The sequence below is a fragment of the Morchella importuna genome, assembly GCF_003444635.1.
Source record: "Morchella importuna strain M04M26 chromosome Unknown Morimp01GS026, whole genome shotgun sequence".
In the NCBI taxonomy this organism is placed as follows: domain Eukaryota; kingdom Fungi; phylum Ascomycota; class Pezizomycetes; order Pezizales; family Morchellaceae; genus Morchella; species Morchella importuna.
In genome coordinates, this window is record NW_025763423.1 from 113106 (window position 1) to 138195 (window position 25090).

The 25090-nt window shown below is 45.3% G+C and overlaps 7 protein-coding genes across 7 annotated transcripts; 4 read left to right on the forward strand and 3 right to left on the reverse strand.

The window, feature by feature from the left end:
- Positions 1-1705: 1705 nt before the first annotated feature.
- Positions 1706-4414, forward strand: LAJ45_07793 (uncharacterized protein; the record flags this gene model as incomplete). Its single annotated transcript, XM_046117348.1, has 5 exons — positions 1706-2004; positions 2058-2329; positions 2395-2768; positions 2856-3610; positions 3658-4414. The coding sequence occupies 5 exons, from the start codon at positions 1706-1708 to the stop codon at positions 4412-4414; spliced, it is 2457 nt and encodes an 818-aa protein (XP_045969333.1).
- Positions 4415-6156: 1742 nt separating this feature from the next.
- Positions 6157-6716, forward strand: LAJ45_07794 (uncharacterized protein; the record flags this gene model as incomplete). The annotated part of the gene is made up of 3 exons (XM_046117349.1): positions 6157-6428; positions 6569-6594; positions 6649-6716. The coding sequence occupies 3 exons, from the start codon at positions 6157-6159 to the stop codon at positions 6714-6716; spliced, it is 366 nt and encodes a 121-aa protein (XP_045969334.1).
- A 457-nt stretch (positions 6717-7173) lies between these two features.
- Positions 7174-10301, reverse strand: LAJ45_07795 (uncharacterized protein; the record flags this gene model as incomplete). Its single annotated transcript, XM_046117350.1, has 3 exons — positions 7174-7569; positions 7639-9771; positions 9834-10301. 3 exons carry the CDS (start codon positions 10299-10301, stop codon positions 7174-7176), a joined length of 2997 nt encoding a protein of 998 aa, XP_045969335.1.
- A 2133-nt stretch (positions 10302-12434) lies between these two features.
- Positions 12435-12827, reverse strand: LAJ45_07796 (uncharacterized protein; the record flags this gene model as incomplete). Its single annotated transcript, XM_046117351.1, has 3 exons — positions 12435-12462; positions 12522-12598; positions 12720-12827. 3 exons carry the CDS (start codon positions 12825-12827, stop codon positions 12435-12437), a joined length of 213 nt encoding a protein of 70 aa, XP_045969336.1.
- Positions 12828-14497: 1670 nt separating this feature from the next.
- LAJ45_07797 (uncharacterized protein) lies at positions 14498-16192 on the reverse strand (the record flags this gene model as incomplete). The annotated part of the gene is made up of 6 exons (XM_046117352.1): positions 14498-14899; positions 14991-15091; positions 15160-15496; positions 15587-15671; positions 15753-15879; positions 16063-16192. 6 exons carry the CDS (start codon positions 16190-16192, stop codon positions 14498-14500), a joined length of 1182 nt encoding a protein of 393 aa, XP_045969337.1.
- Positions 16193-17163: 971 nt separating this feature from the next.
- Positions 17164-17560, forward strand: LAJ45_07798 (uncharacterized protein; the record flags this gene model as incomplete). Its single annotated transcript, XM_046117353.1, has 3 exons — positions 17164-17286; positions 17353-17426; positions 17494-17560. The coding sequence occupies 3 exons, from the start codon at positions 17164-17166 to the stop codon at positions 17558-17560; spliced, it is 264 nt and encodes an 87-aa protein (XP_045969338.1).
- Positions 17561-22228: 4668 nt separating this feature from the next.
- Positions 22229-23155, forward strand: LAJ45_07799 (uncharacterized protein; the record flags this gene model as incomplete). Its single annotated transcript, XM_046117354.1, has 1 exon — positions 22229-23155. The coding sequence occupies one exon, from the start codon at positions 22229-22231 to the stop codon at positions 23153-23155; it is 927 nt and encodes a 308-aa protein (XP_045969339.1).
- Positions 23156-25090: the final 1935 nt, after the last annotated feature.

Sequence of the window (25090 nt, forward strand, 5' to 3'; positions counted from 1 at the left end):
ATGATGTCCCCCCTGGAGCCACGGTATACGGTTCTAAGAGTCTCTAAACTTTCAATCGAGGGCACCTAATGCGCTAAACGTCTCCAAATGAGCAGAACATAGGTCTTCACCATATTCAAGTATCTTGAAGGTTTATAGCAAGCTCGAGTCGATTCGGAATGCAAGAGCGTGTCGAAGTGGTTTATAAGCTATTGGCTTGAATTCCTGTTAGGTATATGTAGTTAGAAAACCTAGTCGATGGACCTCAATGCTGACATTACCTACTGCTACACAGTATATCACTCGAGCTCCCATTGTCTAATTACTAATCTTGAAGATAGATTATATCTAGGATATTAATTTTGGAAACGCTGTATTGCTAATAATGCTAGAAGAATGGGGACTAGAAATACGACTAAATACCGATAAGCGTGCCCCGTTCTCATGTAAGTTCATTATAGCCGAAGCTATGAAGTCGGGCTACTTCAGGATGTCAAGGGTAAGACCCTGCAGCCCAGGTTGACATAATCAGAGTGGGTAATACCTAGGGTAACGTTTTTCCGAAGTGCGTGCGGAGGATCTTCTTCGTCTTGCAGGTACCGTCTTTCCTATCGCCCGAAGGCTTGGGTTCTCGGAGCTCCGACGCAGGGTTTGCCCCCAACTTGACCCAGATTTGATTACTAAATGGTGGTGCGCTTTTGTTGGGACCGCGTTGCAAAGAATACGGCTATGGATTTACAAAGTATTCAATATCTCCATGTTAACGTGGTTCAGAGATGATTAGGACTCCATTGATTGGCGACAATCACTCTTGTTGGGCTTTTGCTCTCAAGGACACTTTTTCCACGCCGAGGTTAGCTGTGCTTTTAATCACTATACACAAACTATATGTGATGATTTTTAGTTTTATCTCGTATATGTAGGTTTTGTGGGAATAAGGGTAAATGTGTTCTGACGGTTGGGTCTTCCCTCATCCAATTATTAGCAGTAAAGATTCACAGTCTCTCACTCGAAATATCCGCTGACAGGGTTAGGATTAACCTTGCACGGGTTCTCGGGCACCGGCGCCCGATCACCCTAATTGTCTCCGATTCGTCACTAGCCGAGCTCCAGTAACGAACATGCAATGTAGAGTGTGTGTGTGAAGTCATTTCATTTCTGATTCTAGGTACAGAATGGTCGCATGCAGTATAAACTATGGCGTAAAGAGGCCTATCCCGATCAAAAGAAAACTAGATCCCCCTCAAAGAAAGCAAAACCAAAAGTAAAAGTAAAGATGTACAAAGGAAATGAAGCGCACAATCTGAGTAGCGGTGAGGTGGTGTCGGCGGGGTGGGCGGGGGTGGTGCCCCCGAAACATGCAATGTAGAGTAGCTGTTCAATTATATATGCCTATCAAATGTCTCTCGTCGGCGCGGCTACACACCGCCGCCCCCAACTCCTCATTCTTCGTCTCGTATATCTCATAAATTATTAGCCCGGGAGCGTATAATGTGATACGAAATCCATGGATGAAAACTGTTGAGCTGTTGAGCATTCATCCAAAAAAAAAGACGATACATTGAAGTAGAAAAATTCAACATACGACCCAGGGACCCATGGCTTCACACTTCTTCACCGGGATAATATTAATTCCAGAGTTTTTACTATTTCCTATTAATACTGTAACTCTGCGCCTTCCTCCTCATTTTCTCGCCTCCAACTTATATTCCAGAAAACCAAAAAAATGGCCGATTCACAAAAGTTCAAAGTTATAATCGTCGGTGGCTCTATAGCTGGACTGACCCTCGCCCACAGTCTCTCCAAAGCTAATATAGACTGGCTTATTCTCGAAGCTGGGTCCACACTCTCGCCCGAAGTCGGTGCATCAATCAGTCTTGCTCCCAACGGCGCCCGGATCCTCGATCAACTAGGTATTTATCATGCTGTCGAGATACTCACAGAACCTTTGTTTCGGATGGTTTCGCAGACGGGGGATGGGAAGAAGTTCCATGTATCGACTGTATTTGAATTTTTGGAGAAAAGGTAAGGTCAGCAACCTTCACTGTGTAAACTGAGATGCTGATATATGAGTGTAGGCTTGGATACCCAACGAACTTTTTAGGTAGAAGGACGTTATTAAAAATTATGGCGGAGCATATCAAGGAAAAAGAGAAAATAATTATGAACACGAAAGTGGTGAAGATAGAGCACTATGAGACAGGGGTGACTGTGTTTACAAAGACTGGAGAGAGGTTTACAGGGAATATGGTAGTGGGGGCGGATGGAGTGCATAGTGTGGTAAGGTCAGAAATGTGGAGATATGCGGATCTAGTGAAGCCAGGGTTTATTACAACCAAGGAAAAGACAAGTAAATTTCTCCTTATTTCTCCCGAGCTTTGAGTATGCGGCTGATGATAATGTTCTGTTTATCAGGAATGTTCGCCAAATTCAGCTGTGTCTTTGGAATTTCGGCTCCGACACCTGGGATGACTGATCACACCGCTATCACTAATAATTACAACGACCGTTGTAGTTCCCTCGTCGTGGTCGGAAAAACCGGACAAGTATATTGGTTTGTCTTCCAGAAAATGGACAAGAAATATATATATCCGGATTGCCCACGCTTCACCAAAGAAGATGCAGAAAAGTTTGCTCATAGCTTTGGAGGTAACATGATTGCTGAGAATATTCCATTTTCTGAAGTATTTAAGACACGTCAACATTACACTATGACTGTTCTAGAAGAGAATGTCTTTGAGCATTGGAACTTTGGGAGGTTTACTTGTATTGGTGATTCGGTCCATAAAGTGTGTGCCCTTACTGCGGTCTTCGCTCTCATAATTTCCCTTAGTTTTAAGGTTCATAAGGATTAACATGTGTGCGTGTGTATATAGATGACGCCAAACATCGGCCAAGGAGCGAATAATGCGATCGAAACCGCAGCCGAGCTGGCCAATAGTATCAACAAGATGGTAAATATCGATAAGAATATAGCTCCAACCACTGAACAACTTTCCGCCTACCTCGAGGAAGCTAGCGCCTCTCGAAAAGTACGTGCTCTGGCCCTTACAAAGGCAGCAGGTGCGGTAACTCGTACACAAGTCTTTGATGGATGGAAGAACAAATATCTCTCCAAATTCTTCCTTCAGCATGCGGGTGATGTCTTTCTCGACAATACTTCTGATTTGCTGGTTGGAGCTGCCAAAATCGACTATCTCCCACTACCGGAAAGATCGGTAAATGGATGGATGTCTTTTGATCAGAATCTGGGGATCAAGAGGAAGCCGAGTAAGCGCCACCGAGCATTGAAGGCATCGGGGTTTTTGTTTTTGGCGGGTGCTGCTGCATTGCTCATTTGTGGAGGGAAATACATCAATGGTACAAACACTCTGATCAAAGAGGTTATAAGTTCTGGCAAATGGGCGACGGGTGGTGGAGGCGCAATCTCAGTTAGAGATGTATATCTTGGGATCCCTGCTCTGGATGCTTTTTTCAAAAGCATTATCGTCAGTCTTTCGCCGAGTGTATTGGGATTGGATCACACACAAAAGCTCCAGATGATCTCCTTTGCAGCAGAGTTGATCCCAATACATACAATATGGACGATTGAAGCTTGGCGAGCAGGAAACTACTTGACATTAGCAAATCTGTTAGTTATCACTGCTTCCGTGGAGATGAGCATACTAACATTTATAGCCCTCTACCGTTCATGATCGCATACCAAAGCTATGGTTTCGGTATTGTAGCACCCCTCTATTACTTCCTCAACTATGTTCGGACATCCTGGCAGTGCTACACCTCCTATGACCTCCGCGTCGTCCCCAGAAACTATGCAAGCACCATCATCCCCTCGACCCTGATTTCGGTTGGTCTTCCTGCACTGCTCATGTTCGCCCCCTTCTTCAACTTCTCTACCGACAGACGTCAAGCACTCGCCGTAGCATTCCAGTTATTTCCAATTACATCCGCTATTCTGCACAGAAGATTTGCAAAGGTTATCCCGCATAACGCTCACAAAGAGAAGTTGAATCCCGGTACCGATATTCCGATTCTTCGTAGAACCTATGTTTTTGTCGGGGTTCTTTCGGCGGCTGTACATCTGTACGTTCGCTCTTACTCACTCTCTGGATACGAGGTGTTCTTTGCAGGACTTGGGCATCCATTCACTGCCGTAAGCTCCGCGGTGGAAGGGCTTGGGCAGGTGTCAAGGTGGAACTACCTGTTGGGTTTTGGTAGTAGTCTATTATGGGCTGCGATGAGTGTTAATGATTTAAAAAAGAAGAAACATGGGGGTACCGGTACAAACTGGATCAGAAGTTCATTATTGGCGGTTGTGGGCACGGCTGTAATTGGGCCAGGAGCAGTGATGGCTGCATTTTGGATATGGAGGGAGAATATACTGTGTGCTAGGCAGACTAGGATGGAGATGAAGAAGGTAGCACCGAAGGCGTAGTTGCTCTATTAGATCTAGGATGGGGAGAGAGGTGTAGATAGTACTGGGAGATACGGTTATGTTGGAAGAATAAGAAGGTATTCTTGATGTTGAAAAGTGCGGTTCGCTGGACGTCGCGGTTTACCTAGTAGGTAAATTGAAGCTAGTCGTGGTATCATGAGCACTTTAACACTATCATACTTTCTTGTACCTATGACTTACATAATATGACATCTTATCTCTTTGGTGTGTCGTATCTTAGCTGGCATTGTAAGCGACTCATAAGTATAGTTACTGATGATGCTCTCATAATCTCCGGCTGTGCCTATACATACAGCTCTAGCTAATATAATAACACGTTATCTAACTACTGTGTTACCATCTCTACATGTACCTACATGTACATACAGTGATCTCATCAGATCTAGGCTAGGCCTCTTCTATACTAGCCTTCTTTGCTCTCTACAGGCATTGGCAATCGAGTGATATTCTATGAAGTAAATAAATGAAGAGAAAATGATTTTCGCAACTATACTTGAGGCAGAAACAGTTTTCCCCTCTGTATTTGCTTCATCGTCTATTGCAACAAACTAAAAACATGCTCTTTCTGAGAGCAGATATGTCCTAGGCTCAAGTCTATCATTTCCGAAACTTCATGTAGTCAACACCTGGATCCGGAATGCAGTTTAACCGGTCAACTTATCATTGAACACTGCGTAGCACATGCACATACTATTGAATTACCACGGATACAGTCAATTTTTATAAAGATAGCTCAAATTGCGAAATTTCATCTACCTACTGTAACTATGTAAACAAGGGGTGTGTATCTCAGCGCCGACCAAGCGGTGCTAGAGAATTTTCAATACCCTTTCTCCAGCTGGAGCCCGACTCCCTTAATCTCCCCAACACTCACTCACTTCCAACAACACCCGACAACATATCTTTTCTCTAAACCTATCATGCCATCTGCTTCGCATCTAAGCATCGAAGCCTGACATAACTCGTTTTATTACGAGGGTGGAATGTAAGCTCTTTACTTTACTTCCAACCCCGATGAATTGACGCTTCTAGCTCACCCCACTCGCTAATCCTCTCATCAAAAATAGATCCCACAACGATGCTCTGATATCTAGTATTAATGTAGAGTACTGGATGGATGAGATGGAGCTCCGACGTATTTATTTTGTGAGTTGATGGCATCTCCGCATAAAACAACGTTCGATAAGTCCCCTTTGATACTCATCTGATCAGGTTTTTCTTTCTTCAAGGTTAACAATCTTCACCGGATCCTATACATATTAGCTCGCCCAATTAAGTCTGTCCTGCGTTGTTGCAGTGAGAACCAGGTCTATTCTTTCTCTCTATCCTCACTTTAATCCAGCTATTATTGCTGTTGGAATTGGTCGAGGGCCCCTCCCCAGCCTGGGAACGCTGGGAACGCCTGAATAGGCAAAGGTAACTGTATAGGGCTAGCCCATTCCTCCGACCAATTGCGTGGTTGGAATATTTGGTGAGTGTAACAGGTCCTTCCCCGCCATCTTGCTTGTTCCCAAGTTTCCTACATAAGCAGTTGATATAAGAAGGGGTGGTCGCCCCTCCGTTGTGTAAAGGATCCTCTCAGTCTTTTATTCCACACTTCGCTTCGGCTCTTTGCAACAAGATATTTACGTACGCAACGGTTCGGTCGATTGTATATTGAAGTCTCGCCCTTTATTAGTGTTTAAGGACTAACAGGATTTTGTATTTATTCTAGGTCTATAATGTCTATTGTGTCTATATCTACGACTTTTGATCTCGGTGATTGGGATTTGAGTACTATGCGATTTGGGGTTATCAGAGCAGTTGATATTTGGCGATTGGATTCGGAGAGAAAGAAGGCGTTCAAGGAAGACTGGAAACAAATGTTGGAGAAAATTACTTCTGTTCCGTGGGATCATGATATCAATCGGTTAAGGGATGCGATGGCCAGTGTTTTGAGGAAATACCGAGTTACTTGGATCGATCCTCGGAGTGAGATTCAGTCCCCTTGGAAGTACCCGGAATATAAAAATGATTGGGATAATCGGTCTTCTGGTAGTGCGTTGGAAAGAGTTGAACGGATGAGAAGTCGACAGATGGGAGTGTCTATCGGATCGCTCGAGTTGTTAGCGTATTTGGATACGTTTGTGTTAGTTGCGCATCACGTTGGTTTGTTTTAGGTAAGCGGAATGTTAATTTAATGTTGTGAGTATGAAGATTTGCTGACGATAAAGGTTTTTGGATTTTCTTCGCGATGGGTTGGACGGTGACGAAATTTTTTTATTATTATTTTGGTTTCTGAGTGGATTTAGTGCGATGTTTTTGTTGTTCGCGATGGTTGAGCGACTGGAGTGAAAGAGAAAAAATGATGGGTTGCGAGTTTTGTGTCAATTTTATTCTATTTTATTGTGGGTGTTTTTTTTTTTAAAAGGAGAGCGATTTCGTTGAGTGATGTGATGTAATGGTTTTATTCTTGTTTATTCTTATTTTCTTTAATACTAGAGTACTGGGCGTTCATTAAATGGTCGGATATCGTCGCAACCAAATCCCTACTAAGAATTCCGACCATTTAATGAACGCATGAGTATATAGTGCCATAAAAGAAAGAGCGATTTATTCTAACCCGGTATTCGTTACCCAAATTCGCTATAAGTAATCCAAAGCCAAACTCCCCTATGCACACGTTCATTAACAAAAAGAAAATGATACAGGTGACAGGTCTAACAAGCGTATGCGCTCAACCGCTACATTCCAATACTTTAGACACCTACTACGAAGGTCTCCAAAAACGCTGCTCTTTTTGTTTTTTCTTGATCGTCTGCTTTTCCTTTCTTCTCCCCCCCGGTAGGTAATGGCCTCCGAATAATCACTTCTGCAAACGCCTCTAGTACCCTTCTTCTGATGATAACCTCTCTAGATGGTTTTCGGAGTGGAAATGCCATCGCCGCGGCAGAAGCTATTGGAGACATTGGTGACATTGGAGACATTGGAGGCTCTTCCCTCTCGTTAACTGTAGGTACTCTCACAATCGTAGGTGCTCTGCCTAGAGGACGAGGAGATAATAATGTGGATATACTATCCATGAGGAATCCGGTTAGGTACACGAAAACATTGGCGTGTACGGAGGAAAATTGTGAAGATAATTTATCGAGAACCTATCGGTACCGAGATTTAGCAATCAAATTGACACTTGGAGGTGTATATATATTTATAAGGAGACAAACCTGTTCTGCTAACTTCCTCTCACCACCAGCTTTGAAGATATCTTGCCAAATTTCTACGGGTACAATACCCTCTTTCAAACCTCGGAGCCATTGCATAAGTACCCCTGCAACCACTTCGACGAGATCCTCGTCTGTTGGGTTAAATTCTTCATCTTCCTCTAGCTCAAGGGCAATGCGTAAAGCATCCTGGTTACTAAGATCCAAGTCTCTATCAAGGCATTCCCAGACACCGGTGTTGAGCATTTGCCTCTTCTCCTTGTTGAGGCCCCAAGTCTCCTCTACGAAAGGCCATCCGGGTTCTGAGTACCATCTCCCATCGCCGACAGCAATGTCTCGCATATGACTCAATAAGAATTCGGTCATCTTATAGAGCTCCCTTGGAGCCGAATATAACACTTCGCCTTTAGATCCAGATTCGATCCAACCTCTTATTCCACCAGCTCCCTCAGGAACTTTGATAAGCTCGGACAAGCTTCTCCCATAACCAGTTTGAACCCACTCTCCACCCAGTGGCAAGAAAACATCTCTACCTCCATCAACCCGCAATACGAGAACGTCCATGAGAGTTTCCTTTCCTTCGTTCAGGTTCCTAATATCCTCTAATTTCTCAATTAGGAGTGACAAAGTTATAGAGCATGTGTCACCGGGCTGCAATTGTACACCTCCCCCCTTCATTTCTTTTCCGCCGTCAGAGAAATCCACTGACAACCAATCCTTGAAAACCTTTTCCTCTTTCAACCATGCTGTTGGAGTTTCTGCAGCGCCGTCGTTTGCTGATGGTTTTCCAACAAATCTTACTACGGCCTCTGTTGCCCCAGTATTTGCAATGGTGATGGATCGGCTTATATTTTGGCCGAGCCTGACACGTCCGAAGTCTACCACTCCTTCCTCATACTCTTGGTTCTCCACAGGATCGACAATCACTGTTACGATTGGTCGCCGCTCATTCTCGACTTTATCAACCTCCCGTGCCACATCTGCGTGTGTTTTTGTTCTGAGATCGGAAATAACGGACGGGAACGTCAGCTCGAACAGCGAAATGACTGGTTTATGGTCTGATGATGAAATATTCTGACTAGAAGAATAATATATTTGTTCTAGCTTGACTTCACCGGAACCTGTCTTGAAGCTTGATATCGGCAATTTCTTAACGCTCGGTGCGTGAGGGACTGAAGTTTCGCCTCTAGAAACGACCAGATCTTCTTCGTCAGAGTCACTTGTTTCAAATATTACTTCCCCAGTAGAAGTTAGAATGCTTGAACTCCTGGTTCTGCTCCTTATCCTGCCCTTGATGCGGTCTCCATCGGCACCCTTAACCTTCCACAACACGCGATCGCACCAACTGGGCACTCTTGCTTTCTCACTAGAGTCCCATGTCCCGACTGTCCCGACATCGTATTTGTAGGTAGGAAGGAACTTAATATTTCCCTCCTTGTATCCAGCAAAAGCCTTCGACTCCCTTTGTTGTTTTCGAAGCTGGTCATATTGCATGATATTATCGATCGTTTCTTCTAGGGTTAAGCCGGCTTCTGGATGTACCTCATTAGGAGGAGGCGGAAAATTTTTATTATTAGGAAAATCAAAACTTGGTGGAGATCGCATCACTGGTGTAGAAGGCACGGATGGTCCTGGGCTATCATGTGTTGGCGGCAGATCTTTTGGCATGTATGAGGAAAACAGCCGTCGTATATCATCATTCGGAAGATCAACCCGATAATTCAGATCCCCACACCAGATAACAACGTCAGCATTGTCGATAGTCTCACCCGCAGGTTGTTGGGAGTTTTTTTGATCATTTCTCGCATCATCGTCGTCGAGACCAACAAAGTTTTTGGCTACTGGCTCAAAGTTGGCTCGTCGAACGATTTCTGCCGCATCCCAGTTCCGCCGGTCGGTGTTGTTCACAAAGGCTGCTAAATGAACATCCACAAATACCAGTCTCAGGGTATCTCCGAGCACCAACCGTACCGCGGCGCCTCCTTTATTTCCTACATAGCCCATCAGTCCGGTACCGACTGTAGTGCTTGAAACCGATCCCACTACCGACATAAGACGAGGTGAAACGAAAACGAGCAGTAGGACTCCGATCAGCTGTGGGGATGCTACGCATACATATCCGTTGGGTAAAGCTGCCTAGGCATTAAAGGGTTACCCCACGACTTCAAACTCAACGAGAACATGTTCGAGAGAAATACCTGAGCATGTGCTTTCCAATTTAGGGAAATCTTTGGATCAATATACTTTATGAAGTTTTCTGTAGCAGTTACATCGACCACCTCTTGTAACGCAATAACATATATTCCAACATCATCTCCATTGGCCATGTCCGCCTCATCCTCAACATAATTTGCCAAAGAAACAGTACGCATATCTCTCTTCTTATCCACAATCCAATCACTTAGATCCTTCTCGCATCCTTGAACCGCAGCAACATTCCAAGACCCAATCTTTATCCTAATCCTCTTCTGCCGGATAAACTCGGCCCGCCGCAGGAGCATCTGCTCCTGAATATATGCTTGGTTATCCCGTTTTTTCGGTTGAGGTCCACTACCAGGATATGCGGCCGAATCCGATAAGCTGACTGAGGAGGCAGTCTTAAATGAAACAGCTGTCGTTGATGATGAAGCTGTTGTGGGGAAAGCTCCCGGAATGAAGTTCGACATCGTGTGTGACTTTGTTGTCCCTGGGCCCTCGTGTGGAAGTTTCGTTGATAATGCTGGATAATCGATAAGACCGTACAGAGGGTGTTAGAGTGTATGTAGTGGTCGAGATAGTTGATGTTATGGTAGGGAGTGGTACCGAGTAGCTGTTGAAACAGGTCTCACATGGCTACACGTGCCATAAACGACCCCACGCAGATGGGTCCCTGAACATCCCTGGCGTTACAAAGCCATTGATCTTGGCCTACGCAACCCTGCATATACATAGAAACAAATACTCTATCCTACCTGGTTGCTGACTAATATTTACATGAAACACGATATGGAACTCCATAATTCTGCCTCGGGCATTTGGAGCATTCCAATAACTACAAGTACTTGCTGGAATTACCGGTACTATGCCTCTAGGCTATTTATAGTTCGTCTCTCAACCACCACTAAGTACTCCAATCGCAATGGACCTGCGCTGCGCTGGCTAGCTATGTGCGAGTCCTATTGTGAGTGTACCCCATTAAAAGGTGTTAAATTAAGGATATACATGTACTCACCAATTTCTTTATCGAACTACATGTAGTTAATCCCTTATAATCTTGGCACAAACTATGAGATGTCCTCATATCCACCCCGGTGGGTGAGCTGTGAAACCTTTCGGTGGTTACATGTCTTGAACAAGAAATCTTTCACCAAACACGGCCAAGGAAAATGCGCCTATTATATTCGCCCTTTTTTGTCTTCTATTCTAAGGCTCCTTGCGCGTATTATTCAATGGTCAGAAATATCTTAGTCACTAATTATCACTCGCAAAAGACTAGAAATACTAAAGAACAAACAGAAATAAACCGCATAGTGTAGTTTTAATAAGGGTACTCGCGCTACACATCATAAGGAAAGATTTACATATACAACCTAAAGCTCAAGTAGGGTGGACGAACTCGTCATATATCGAAACGACTGGTCACATCATAGGTCCAAATTACAAATTAATGCACAATCAATCTTATCATTCCTCTGCTACTCTATACCGCAGCTGGGCTATCCCTTACAAAAGCTTACACAACCACCCAATGTAGGTAGAAGCGAGTGGTTGGATCTACAAAAGAAAACAGGAACTAATCCTTGCAGGATCTTCACCGCTTCCCCTGCCTCTTGTCCCTCCACCCCCCCCCCCCCCCAAAAAAAAAGGGGATGTGTCCTTCCCAAAAGTGGGTATGCTGTGGCTCTTGGCGAGTAAAAGCACTACTTCATTTGTTTCTGAACCAAAAAAAAAACCGAATTAAGTCAGCACCGCTCGAATGAAACAGGGGATAATAGAGAAATACCTACTAGTATCGTTGATGAAAGACCTCCAGATCATCGACTCGAACTAGTAAACACCGTAAACGTATCAGTAAAGTTAAAAGCTCCCTTAACTAAGAAACCCAAAAGAGTGATACTAACCTACAGAGCAGACGACAGGATCACACATCAGTGGACCCTCACCACTGCTCACCGCAGCAGCTGGAGAGGGTCCGGCGCAATCATTAGCGACTACCCTCAGGCAGGGGAGAATCCAGTCGATGTACTACTGTGGGTGAATAGCTGTTAGTTCGTATTTACCCTTAAGAAATAGATTAATATTAACTCACGCCGACCCCACCCTGATGAGTCACTTCCAACCCCTTGCGGCACTCCGAAACGCTTTGGTGGGTGTCCAAAGAAAGCCGCCTCCACATCCGTTGGTTGCTGCTCCTGCAACCCAGCAACCACTAGTAATCCGTATCATAATTAGTACGATTTTCAAAGCGATGGCACGAGAAATAAAGAACCTTATTATCTGTCCCAGAAAAAGAAAGACTTTGAGGTTGCCGAAAATATCAGGGCCCCTTTATCGTGGGTTGCTGTCCCTGCAGACACAGCAAGATCTAATGCGATACATTATGATTAGAACTCAGAACCAAGATGCGAATATATTAATGCCTACCTACTAGAGATCTAATATGGGCCTCAGCAATGCTGGTACTGGCTAAATTATAAATTCATTATCAGTTACGAATTCAAATTGGATGCTGGGTTTTTTAGACCAAGCATTGAATGATTGAATGAATGGCAGAATAGGTACGCTTACCCTCACACCGTCGAAGACAACTCAAGTCTCTCTTACAGAGACTTCGCGTCAAACCCACTACTATGAAAGCACATCAAAGTTAGAAGGATTTCCGAGTTAGAATAATGGATATAACATACCCACAGCCGAAGAATCCCCCCCAATTCCTCCCCAATATAAGCCAACTCAAATTGCGTTCCAGACCTTTGGAAATGACCTACAAATTTCATCAATATTGCTAACTTAATATTCTAGAGGGAGGGATACTTACAAGCGCCGGATATATCCTTACTTTTCCATTATCTAGAATGGGAAAAGGGAAACGATGGAATTCTCACAGATATATGCTGATAGCAACCTCCAGAGAGGAAATGGCCAACACGGAAGACGGCCCACTCTCTATCCCTCACACCACCTCTGCCACCTGAACCCCAGGGCGGTTCCATGCTTGGCCCTGGTTTAAACGAGGTGGTAGACAACTCATGTCTCCCTTACAGTTTTGGACTCGCCACCGAAGATAAATCCTGGGCCCGTCTTCAGGGATTCAATCGTTAATATAAGAATCAAAGGACATGGAGGAGTTTACAACCACTTATAAGTGGAGTGCCGGAACAACGTTGTGTGTTTCCATTGTGTCTTCACTGATGCCCGAAATCAATTAACGTCAGTATAAGTTCATTACAGCAGAGAGGGGGGAAGGAAAGGATAAATAGATAAGGAAAGACCGACCTCGAGACAGCCAGAAAACAAAAAGAAAGAAAGAAAAAAGAGGAAAGGAGGGAATGGGAGCTACTCTGCTACCAAATTCACTACCCTGGAAAAGAGCGTTGGGGAATATTATTATTATCCCCTATGCCCAGCTCCAGGAGAAGCAGAGAAATGGTGTTAGATGAGCAGCTCCTTTCCCTGATGAAAAGGCCGCTCGGGAGTACAAAAAATACTCCCTACAAACCCCGGAGAGAGGAAACGAGATGTTGCTGGCCCCCCCAGATAGAAAGCCCGCTCGGGAATAAAACTCCCGGGCTATGTCTACTGGCACGAATGGATGGGTTATGTCGTGGAGGAGTAGGGGGGAGCTGGAGATATGGGGATTTATGTTTTAAAAGGATTGAATAAATAATTGAGAGAAGACCCCCACCGGTGAGAAGGAAGAAATTATAAAGGGGTTTCTGAGGTAGACTATAGTGAGGCGGATCATAGAGGAGCAGCAAATGTTTTCGAATATGAAGAGAGGAAGGAGAAGAGAAGGGGGAGATATGCGGGGGAGAGATGGTATATATTCTACGAGCTGACACCAGGAATGCTTTCCTGCGGTATACATTGCAAAAACATAAACGTGGACTCACTACTGAAAGGCGGGAGCCGACCTCAACTGTGCCTGGAATATACATTATAAAGTTTACGATGGTTAGAAAAATAGCGTGGATATGGGCCGCAGGGGGTCTGTGCCAAAGGAATTTACTAAGGGTTGGTGACACTTGACATATCCGAACATAAAATACATACATATTATCAACAGAGGATTTAAAAACAACGATTGAGTATTTAACTAAGTTGATATAGAAGAACATTTCAAGAAATGTTGATCTACGATTACTAATTTGGTGAATTATTAGAGCAGGCCAAAAATGGAAGTGTTCTAGAAAAAAGCATTCTCACATCCACACTAATACGGTACATGTCCGAATCCTTGCAGCTCAACATGAGCATCCATGCTCTGCGACCCAGATCGATCATAAATCCATAACGCCAACTTTATTAAGGCTGTGAGAGTGTAAAGCTGCACTGGGACTCAGGCTACATGATGTATGATATAGGGATAAGGTCCCGGAGAGATCACCGCGGGTTCAGCTGATTTAGGATCTTTGTCTCAGAGGCTCTCTGTTACCAGGATTAGAGACTGTGCAACAAGACAGGCAGCATCCCGGGTAAGGCAATTGGAGTAGAGTATGTACATGATATCAAAAGCAAAGAAAAACACTAGTCTAACTAAACTACCGTCGTTCACGGGGTATTGGCGGGTACTGGGTGTTGGCGGATAAGCCTAAAAAGAGACAGCCAAGCCAATTTTTGGCTTCAATCCGCCAATACCCCGTGAACGACAGTACCTATCGCCCTACTCATCCTCGCCAAACGGGTGATTAAACTTCAGAAGGCCATTCAGCCCACCAACCCATCCATCGTCCCCGCCCCCCTTCCCACCCCTCACACACGGAATTCCACCCCATCCGCCTTCCTTCCTCATATCCTCGCTCCACACCCTAATCTCTTCACCCCTTCCGATCCCTCCCCATCGTCGTCCATCTACGTTAACCTCAACCTCATCCGAGCGATTCCGCTCACTCAGCTTCAGCGTGAGCACGGAGTCAGCAGGCAGGACAAGTGGGCGGAAGGAAAGAGATCGCGGGCAGATGGGTGTGATGAGGAGCGAGGAGACCGAGGGATGGATGATGGAGCCGCCGGATGAGAGGGAATAGGCAGTAGAGCCGGTAGGCGTTGAGATGATCATACCATCGGCCTAGATTGGGGTGTTAGTTGTTAGGGAATAGTTTTTCTGACATTCGACAGGGAAATGATCGCAATCGCAACAAATTCAAGGATCAACATACCACGCCCTCGGTCAGGAACCGGCCATCCACAAACACCTCAACAATGGCCAGGTGTGGGTCTTTACCACGATGAATATTAACCTCATTCATCGCATGTGCATCTAGTCCATCGTGCCCTGTCAGCATAACCCTAACCCAACCAAAAATAGCATCACAGAAAAGCACTCACCGCCGATCCCCTGAACCTCACCCCAATCACCACCAACCCTCTTCCCATCCCGATCATATACGCCAACTTTTAACCTTTCCCTTCTCAGAACTCTTCCAGCACCCTCGAATACCACTCTCACGGCCTCCACAAACTCGTTCCACCGCCACTCACCAAGGAAGCCAAGTGTCCCCATGGCGAAGCTGAGCACAGGTGGCACCTGTCGCGACGTCGAGAAGAGCGACGCGGCATGCAGAATTGTTCCATCACCGCCGAGAGTGACAAGGAGGTCGGTTTTGGTGTGGTAGGGGTTTATAAGATCGCCGGAGGGCGATATCAAGGAAGCCTTCTGGGGTTTCTGTAGCGCGGTGGGCACAGGAGTGCGTGGGTATGTGCTTTGCGTGTAGGGGAAGGGCGTAGACGCAGGGGGAGGTGGGAGAGTATATACAGGGAATGAGAATTCGTGGTGGGTGGAGTGAGCGACTGCAGGCTCCAGAATTATATTGGTCTTGGGATAAGTGTTCTTTATATGTCTTTTATTACGGTGATTATTAGACCATTATTCTACTATGGACAAGCAAGTTACTATTCGATAGAGGGGTTTCTGTACCTACTTGGCGAGTTCTATCATTGCTGTTCGAACAAAGGGGACGTTCTGCTTTTTTACGAGTAGGATATTGCGTGGTTCTTTGGGCCATGTGAGGTTCCATAGCTTTGACGTAGCGGCAGGGGATTCTGGTTCTGGTGGGGGGTTATTAGCTATCCGTATCAAGCAGTAATAGTGGTATTAAAAACAGCCACTGCGTATTAGAATAGCAAGAGTAGTAATAATAGCAATAATAGCGCAGATGCACTATTGCTGTTACCCAACTAACAACAGCACCAATAGTAGCGATAGATTGGTAGCAGAGAGAAACCACTCACTCGAAAACAGCGGATGCACCCTCTCCGGCAGCTCATCCGTCGACAGCACCTCCCACCTCCTCGTTGACACGGAGAAGAACCTCCTCCCTGCTCCCACTCTCACAGCCACTCGTCCTGATGCCATCAACATGTTTCGTGCAGTTCTGAGCGCTTGACGTGACGTCTCACAAAGCCCTCGATCCATCATATCCGTTGCCAAGCCCGTCGCTTATCTGGCCGAAGCCCCAACCCCAAGATCGGGTATTGGTCCTGGGTGCGCCTCTTTCACGTGATGCAGCCACACACACACCATACCCCTGTCTTCCCTTTCCTTCCCCCAACAAGCCGTTTCTCCGAACTGCTGCTGCGATCCACGCGGCCACCCCTCCACTGCCCCCCGGCAACCCGGCACTCCAAGACAGCCTGGCGTCAGAGCTAAGCTTTTGAGAAGCCATTCCGAATCACCCGGGTGGGTTGGTGATTTCGCGCTTTTCCGAAAGACCGCTGTCTAGAGTATGAATCTGTCTTCCACAAAAACCATCAAAACCACCACCCCCCCCCCCCCCCCACACACACCTGAGTTGCTGGATGCAGGTAAATTAATGAATGGGTTAGGTTGATACACCGCCACTATTTGGCATGGGGAGGGACGTCATTATTGGGGGAGTGTGGTATGCGCGCGCGCACACGATTCCTTACTGCACACCTTGCTAGGGAAGCTGAGACTCGAGGGGTTTTACTTGTTGGCTGGTTGGACTGCACACATTACTAGCGTTTTCTTTGATTTCTGGGGGTCTGCTTGCCAATTCTTTTTTCGTGCTGGGAATTGAAATTTTGAGTAGGGCAGGGTGGTGGGAGTATTTAGATAGGCGTGTAGTTACCCTTTGTTCTCTTTTTTCTGTCTTCCAGAGAAAGTCATTCCACTAGCTACCTAGCTCTACTATATTACCTATCACTACTGCTGCTGCATATCACATAAGTCAGACCACGCAATTCGATCTTCGGTCCTTCTATATAACAACTACAATCACCTTTCCTCTCGTCCTCAGACACACACACACTTCGTCAAGCAGTTCAGTCCTTCTCATCACATTAACCTAACTACAACTACCTACATTCACAATGGCATCTCAAGAATATTACGGACCTCCTGGTGGCCAGCCCCAGTACCCTCCCCAGGCTGCTTATGGCCAGTACCCTCCTCAGCAGGGCGGATATCCTCAACAGGGTGGATACCCTCCTCAGGTAACCCATTCCCCAAGAACTCTATCCCACGATGTTTGGCCATGAGATGCTAACGATGTGATACAGCAAATGCAATACCAGCAGCCCCCTCCAGAGCAGAAGGGTAACAGTGGTGGTAACGGCGGTTTAATAACTGGACTGTAAGGACGCCTGCTATAAGCCTTGAAGACTTTAATGAAGAATCTAGTACTGACTTTTACATGATAGACTCGCTGGTATCTGTTGTTGTTGTGCTTGCGACGCTTGTTGCGACTGTTTAGAGTGCTGTTTCTAGTTTCGCCCGCAATACCTAACGCCTTAATGTCTCGAACTAGATGAAAGTTGGGCTGTGGGAAGGGGGGAGTGACGGAGACGGTTATGGTGGTGGAGTTTTAGTGCTTTTTCCGGATTACTTTTTTTTTTTGTGCTTTGCATGTTCATTCTTTACGGACTGGGTTTCGTTTGAGAAGAGCACCGAGGGTGCTTATTGGGATGGATGGATGGGCTGGGGATAGAACATTTTTTTTTACGGCTGACCTTGTCTTTCTGTGACAAACTTTTCTTTCTTTTGTTTTTTTTCCTTGCATTTATTAGTCGCACAGGTAATAGGCAATTAAAACATAATCTTGTGGAAGAAAAAGATTACAATTGGACCGCCTTTTTCAGTGCCCATGAGAGGATTGGGCCAAACTCTGACAATGATCATAATTGAATAGCCTTGCAGATAGCGACAGTTCACGATTGCGCATTTTCCATTGCACGGAAAAGCAAAATGTCCCATGATCCCAACTATCCGCGCCTGTAGAATAGTCTAACCTGCAGGTACTACATATGTCCATCATTGACCCATTTCGACATGGAGCAGCCCAGAGAATAGTGCTGGCCTGCCTCCGATTCCTGCACAAGCACCACAATCTGATTACTCTGGCTTCCTTTCCTCAACATTCATACTCATCACATCTTCTGGAGACCAATCCCCAACCACCCCCAAAACAGGAGAATATCCAGATCAGACGCAACAAATAGATATGCTTAACAAACCCTCACCCCAATCCAAACACGGGCCCTTCCGCATATCGGCACATTACATTACGCGTAATCTCCTGGGCATGTGGCGCAGTCCCCCAAGGCCAGCCGCACAGACCATTGGACACTCACTAACGATTTCTAGCGGTACCAAGGCGAGTTGTGAAGATCGGGAGATCTTACCTTGTGTTCGAGACAGTAGGGAACTCCCTTGTACTGAGAGGGAGAAAAAAAACCGCATTTCCAGACTTTCGAAATTCTTAATATCCGAATCGTCGGGGTTTGGCCGGAACCCCGACTGGGTCCAGAAAGAATACCAACACAGAGACTCCGACGTCTGGGAGGGGGAATCCTTGCGAACGGGGGGAAGTTGGGTTTGGAATACCATTCACTGGTCAAACCTTCACCCCCTCGCAGGTGGGTTTCTCAAGCATCTATCATCCTCGACACATGTGGCTGTATGGCGAGTGAGGACACCTCTGGCGCGGTATCTACCGCCAATTACTCAATTGACATAAAGGTTGTAGATCCCCAGGCCTTCACACAAAAAGTCCCTGCATCCGTCATTCCGCATAGCGGATGATGCCCTAAAACGGACGGGCTAGCCAATATTGGGGCATGCAAGGATGGACTGAAGGAGATTGGGGTGTATCGGTTAGGTGCTGGACGACAGTTTCTGTGAAACATTTTGGGGGACGATCAGTATCTCCGCGCACGCGGTAGGCAGCTGGATATAAAATGTATGTTAGTCTCGTGTCGAGTTCGTTTCTCTAGCCTCTGCAAAGTTTAAGGTTTCCGGAGATACAAAGAAACATCAGGTGCGCAAGTCAAGTGAACCTCGAGAACCTACCAGATGATCTCAACGAGTGATAGCCTGTGACAACAAAACCCTGCATCACCCGGGATGTCAACCAGGGTTAAGTACACGTCAAATTCTCACACCTTAAGTGCACCACCACGGGTTTGGGCTTGACTTGGTCGGAGGTTGGGCATTATGTCTTAGCCGCGGGCAGTATTCCATGTACGGTTCCTGCTACAGCTGCGCTATTTTGTTATTTTCGGTTATCATCCTGGTTCCGGGCCTAGAGAGATATATATCATGACGGCGGAGCTTTGCTTTTATGAAAATTTCATGGAGAAAAGTTGGTCGGTAAAGACGGAGTACGGAATAGAAGGAGCAAGATGAAGAATGTGGAGGACAGGTAAGTTCTCATGATGTTATTTAAACCCTATTCTCTTTGGTGGACAGATCCCCCTTTCAAACCTTATATTTTTTAAGCCCGTGCCGGCCAACCCTATATTTCAACCCTGACCAATACAAAAATATGGCCTCTCTCCCGATATTCAGAGAAAATGGCATGGTCTCCCTCGATACTCGGACTAAATACATTATATTTGGCATATGGCATCACTTCACATCCGAATTACCGCCCACGTGTATCACTCGGAACCTAGGTCGACTCGGCCCGGGATTTGACATGCAGACCTACCTTCCTAAATTATACTATCTTGATTATTGATCTTTAAAAAACTGGTTCTCTTGCTATAGAATTGATTAGTCGACTCGGGTATATGCATATTAGAGAATAGGTACATATAAACGTGGGATAGCTTGTAATCCCGGTACACTCTGGCGCCCTCGATATTGACTTCAGCCGCAAAGTTCAACGATTGTAATGGTGTACTGAATAGCAGGTACGTTTCCTGTTTAGGAAACGGAGAGCCTATGGCGAGTGATATCTCATGCTCGGTCCGCTTAGATTTGTGGAGCATGTTAATACCAAGGTGTAGCTACACATACTCGCATTTCACGTCCTCGAGTTCTTATGTAATTCTGAGAACCTCAGGTAGAGCACTACCTTCGAGCCCTCAAAAAAACCTTATATCGACGATGCTATTAAATCATATATCTAGTGAATTTGCGACCAATATACTTGGCTATCAACGAAAATATCACTTGCCATGCAATGCATGCACCCTCACATAAGAATCTGCAGTGTACCCACCTCCCCTTTCCCGGTTAATCTCTTTTAACATTGCAGCGCGTGCACCAGCCACCCACATCGCAATCAAAACCTTCCTCTCCCAGAATATGTAATCTTCTAGCTACAGCAGATACATGTAGCTTGGCGCCCAAGAAATTAATCCCAACAGCCAAGCCAGTGCCAATGATACCAAGACAGAGGTTACGTACCACTCCCAAGACTTCAGTTTCAAAGCCTAGAGTAAAGAGTCGAGACTCGAGACACGTACTTGAACTAGCAAACTCTACCCATACATCGGATCAGGAGGCCTGCCAATAGGGGATAGGAAGTGGAACTGTGCGCTGCGCGTGCTGGGACCCTAATCCGAGAGATTTTAAACTCGCCGATCATGAGGGCATGAGGTTCGTCTCTTCAGTCTTTCAAACCATCTCACTGTGCTAGTTTTGAAGGATGGGTAAGGTTCAGCTATTCCTGATATGGTTTTCAGTTTTTTTTTTCTTTTTAAAGAGAGAGAGTGTGTGTGTGGGGGGACTATTGTGCTTTTATGTATGGTAGGTCTTCGCCCTGCGCTGACAAGAAGAAGATCGAGTCGATCGATATTATATTAGATAAGAAGCTTACTCTCAGGGCGCATTAATTCTCGAGACGGCCCGCGCCGATAGTCGTTCTTTCTCTTCATGTTGCTCTGAACGAGAACTATCGAGTGAGATATTATGATCTCAACTAGTGATTATGATATCTTTAATGGTATCCCTTTACCACGGCGATCCTTTATCTTGCCAAGGCGTTTCATGCGGGAAGGAGACATTATATTGGTTTCTAGCATATGCATCCTGGATATAGAAGTCAGGACACCTCGAGAAGAAAGACGAGACCCGAGACCTAGGATCGATAGCTCGGGGTTACTTGTTCATAGGTACCTTTGTTGCTTAGGAGACGGGTCTCTTATGCTTGATAGGGTCTTATAATCAGCTGATTCATTCGAGTTTTATCACTACAGTCGTTCACTGTCTCTTCTCAAATACTCCACCTAACGAACAGAGAATCCAAGTATGGCAAGAAACAGTCAAACTTAACTGCCAAGCTGCAAGATCCCCAGTCCTTTAATTTCTACTGGTCCAAAGTCCCCTGTTCGTCAACTGGCAGTATTCGTCAAACGACGGTGAGAGACTGTTGCTATGCTCTGTGGAAGGCTCTTAGTGTTAGTAAATGCCAAGCCCGATACTTTAGTAGATTTTAGGAATTATTAGTATGCACATTAATATCACTTATTCTAATCAGAGGTGGGGAATTATCATCACCATGTGATACTTCAACTAGCTAAAGCTTGTTGATGAAAGCGGTATGAGATTTATAGAAAGAATTTTTCAGGATAACATCTCGCTAGGCATAACACGTGATATAAACCTAACCCATGGTCAAGTCTAACATGCGAGTGATAGACTATGAAGTTGATGTTGTGATATAGGAGGCGTGATTGACGGTGAAGCTAAAAAAATGTATCAAAATATTCATTCTGTATTTTGTGTTGCCCTGGAGACTGATAAGTGACTGAAATGGTTTGAAAGCTCGGGGGGGCTCACTTTTAGCTTTAGCCAGATATAGAAGGGTTAACAGAAGACGCTAGTGGAGCTTGTATTGAATGTACAATTGTCTATGCATTTATGCATTTGTCCATTTGTACAGAGTGATGTTAATTGCCATGGCTTGATAATGTGATACTGCTACGGCTCACCTGCCCCTCCTAACACCCTCCTCGCTCGTGTTTCTTCATCCAAAATCATCACTGATAATCATCTTCCTTCATCTAGAAGACTATCTAGAAGAATCCAATTCACCCTTCTTCACGGCCATCCTTCCTCAGAGCCATCCTTCCTCAAAGCCACCCTTCCTCACAACCACTCTTTCTCACAACCGTCCTTTCTTACAACAATCCCTTCTCACAAGCAAATATGTGGGCTAAGATTTTCTTTTTCGGGGTCAATCCCTTCGTCGTCTGGTGGCATGTTCTCTACGTCGAACGCACCGTCAATCCCTTCTACAATCCTCGCTATGTCCTCAATAACTCAGCAATGCAAGGCCACTTCGCTGGGCTCGTTATCTTGGGAGCCTTCCTCACGCCTATCAACGCTATTGTTTTATGGCCTTTCCTTAGGTCGTTCCACGACTGCAAGCACCTCATCAAAGTCTGGTTCTTCTGGATGATCTACTGCCTTCTCGTTCTGCTCTATATTTTCGCGTCCCTTATTCAATTCGTTTCCCCTTTCATCTCAGGCCGTATTGCATGGAGGGCAGGCTACAAGAATGTTTGTAAGGGGCACGATACTCGAGTCTATCTTGACGTTAATCCTGGGGAGCCAGCCAGGATGTTGAGGTTCGGTGACATCAAGGGAGGGGACGGGTTTGAGATGATGATGGAGCCCGATCCATATACAATCTGGGGATTCGATAACAGAGGCACCTACAACTTCACTATCATCGGTCAGTCCAGCCAACCCTGGGAAAGAATCAACTACGACCTCGCAAACAGTACCTACACCGTATATTTGGGAAACACCACCGTCAACACTGGGCAATTTCACACTGGAAGACATTTTGCTATGCCTGATCTCAAATTGACGGGTGATACCTTGGCATTCGCAGAGGCCTGTGTGTTCGACCCGACTCTCAAGATCTACGAAGACAAGGAAGTTTTCATGAGATCTGTTCAATTCGGTCTCTGCTCGAAGTTGCAGCTATGTGCCGCAAGTGAGATTGAGGTGGAGGGAATGAAAGTTGCAGTGCCAACTGGACTTTTCGTTTTGATGAGAGCTGGGAGGAGAAAGGCCGGGTGTTGCAAGGGAGAAATCACCCCCGGTATCGATGCTAGGGGCGGATAGTGGTGATTTGATGGTGAATATATTTCCTTTGTGTTGTCATTCTCTATTCATGATCTCAAAAGTGGATTTCTGGTAAGATCTTCTGTGGCAAGTGGATCTTAGGTTCGTGGTGGCTGTTTTTCTTCTCTTTTTCTTTCACTTGATTGAGCAATTGATTTGAGGGAATATATCACTGGTACTTTGTGGAGTACGTCTTGTTCAATTTGGACCTTATTGCTATACTCACGTGAAAACACATGTACTACATACTGCCCATCAGAGGACAGGAGAGACAAGAATGAAATAAAAAGATTTAAGCTCTAAAATTCAGTATGGGAATGATAGTAAAAATGGGGAACGATTTTAAAACAATAAAGACAACAATATCCTTAATCCGAAGAAAATGGCCCCAAAGCAAACAAAAAAGTATTTTCTTTAGATATTCCTTGTTGCTGCTTGTAAATGATATTTGCTGCTTCTGTTGCTGTTTTTGTTATGTTGCTGCTTGTGTCGTTGCTGCTTTCTTGCGCTACTGCTTGTGTATATATCGTTGCTGCAACAAACATGGATGGATGTCCTTTATTCCAACATCATATCAGTTCCATCTTCTTTCTCATCAGCCCCATCTTCTCACTCTACTATGAATTTCATCCACACAAATTTTTCAAAATCTCGTTAACAACAAGAATAAATCATATTTTCAACCATTACAATCAAAAGTTTAATTGGTGGACCTTCTAACCACCTATCAAAACTTCAGAGTTTTCTGAAGGACTGGGCTACCCCAATAAACTTTTCTACATGCGTAAAGAGTCGATAGGTCACGGCGGCTCTTCCATTTCCCGACCCAGCTGACAGTTATGTTGATAGAGATCTCGAAGGCGCTCCTCAAAGCCACTAAATAGGTTCTTGAGGCGTTAAACAGTATACAACAGTCCTGCCTAAGGTTGGGGGCTTGGGGATTGCAAGGAGAATTCTCTGCACTGCCTTTAATGTCCTCCGGGACCTCATTCCCATATAGAATATTTATCCATGGCTAGTTCTTGATTATTATTCAGGTGACATATCATAAGTTGAGGAGGAAGGTCGGTACGAGTCTGTGTAGAAACTTAGAATCTTCCAATATAGAGATGCTGATTATGTGGCAGATAAGCAATAAACAGCTTTGTCCCTCAGAACTCCCGGTACCAATGAGGCAGAGCCTCGAGAAATTGGACAAGATTCGCCCTGTACTTCGGGGAACCTCGGGAACTGAGATTTTATTTGTTATGCATAGATGACGAGACGTCATACTCCCGCCTGAAATAGAGATAGATGAGAAGACATGGATAGCCACCGAGATCCGGCCCCCAAAGTCCAGAGGTTGACATCCGGATAACAACGTCTTTAGGGGCGGGGAGGGACGCCTTAATGGCTGGACTGGTGTAATTCAAGATACCACAGTAGGTCAGTTTAAGAAACTCCAGTACCCCAATCATACTATAACGCCCACTCCCTTCGGTGCCTTCGAATCGTGGTGGAGGATCGGAAATTAGCCAAAAACCGCCGTGTTAGTAAAATCTACCCGGAGCAACTCAGGATGAGTGTGGGGTCTGATGTGTGGGGTAAGTCATCCCAAGGGTAGTTGTCAAGTTGTGAGTATGATAAGAGAATTCGGAGGCAACGTTATACAGAATTGGCACTGGGAGTCTCGAAGCTGCCGCAGAATCTCGGGCTTTGGAAGGGTTTGGATGTTTCTCCGTTACAACCTATGTGTTTCAGGTTAGCTACTGACTTTCTCCAGAGTATAGGACTAATAGGTACTATGCTCTGTATATTTTAATGTCAGTATCGAAAGTTTGAGTGGAGCCAAACTATGCGGTATTTTCATTTCAGTTTCCACTCAGGCAAAGAGGTTTGGTCCACAATGCTACGACTTTCGAATTCCCCCAACTCCCGAAAATTTGATCCCTAGAT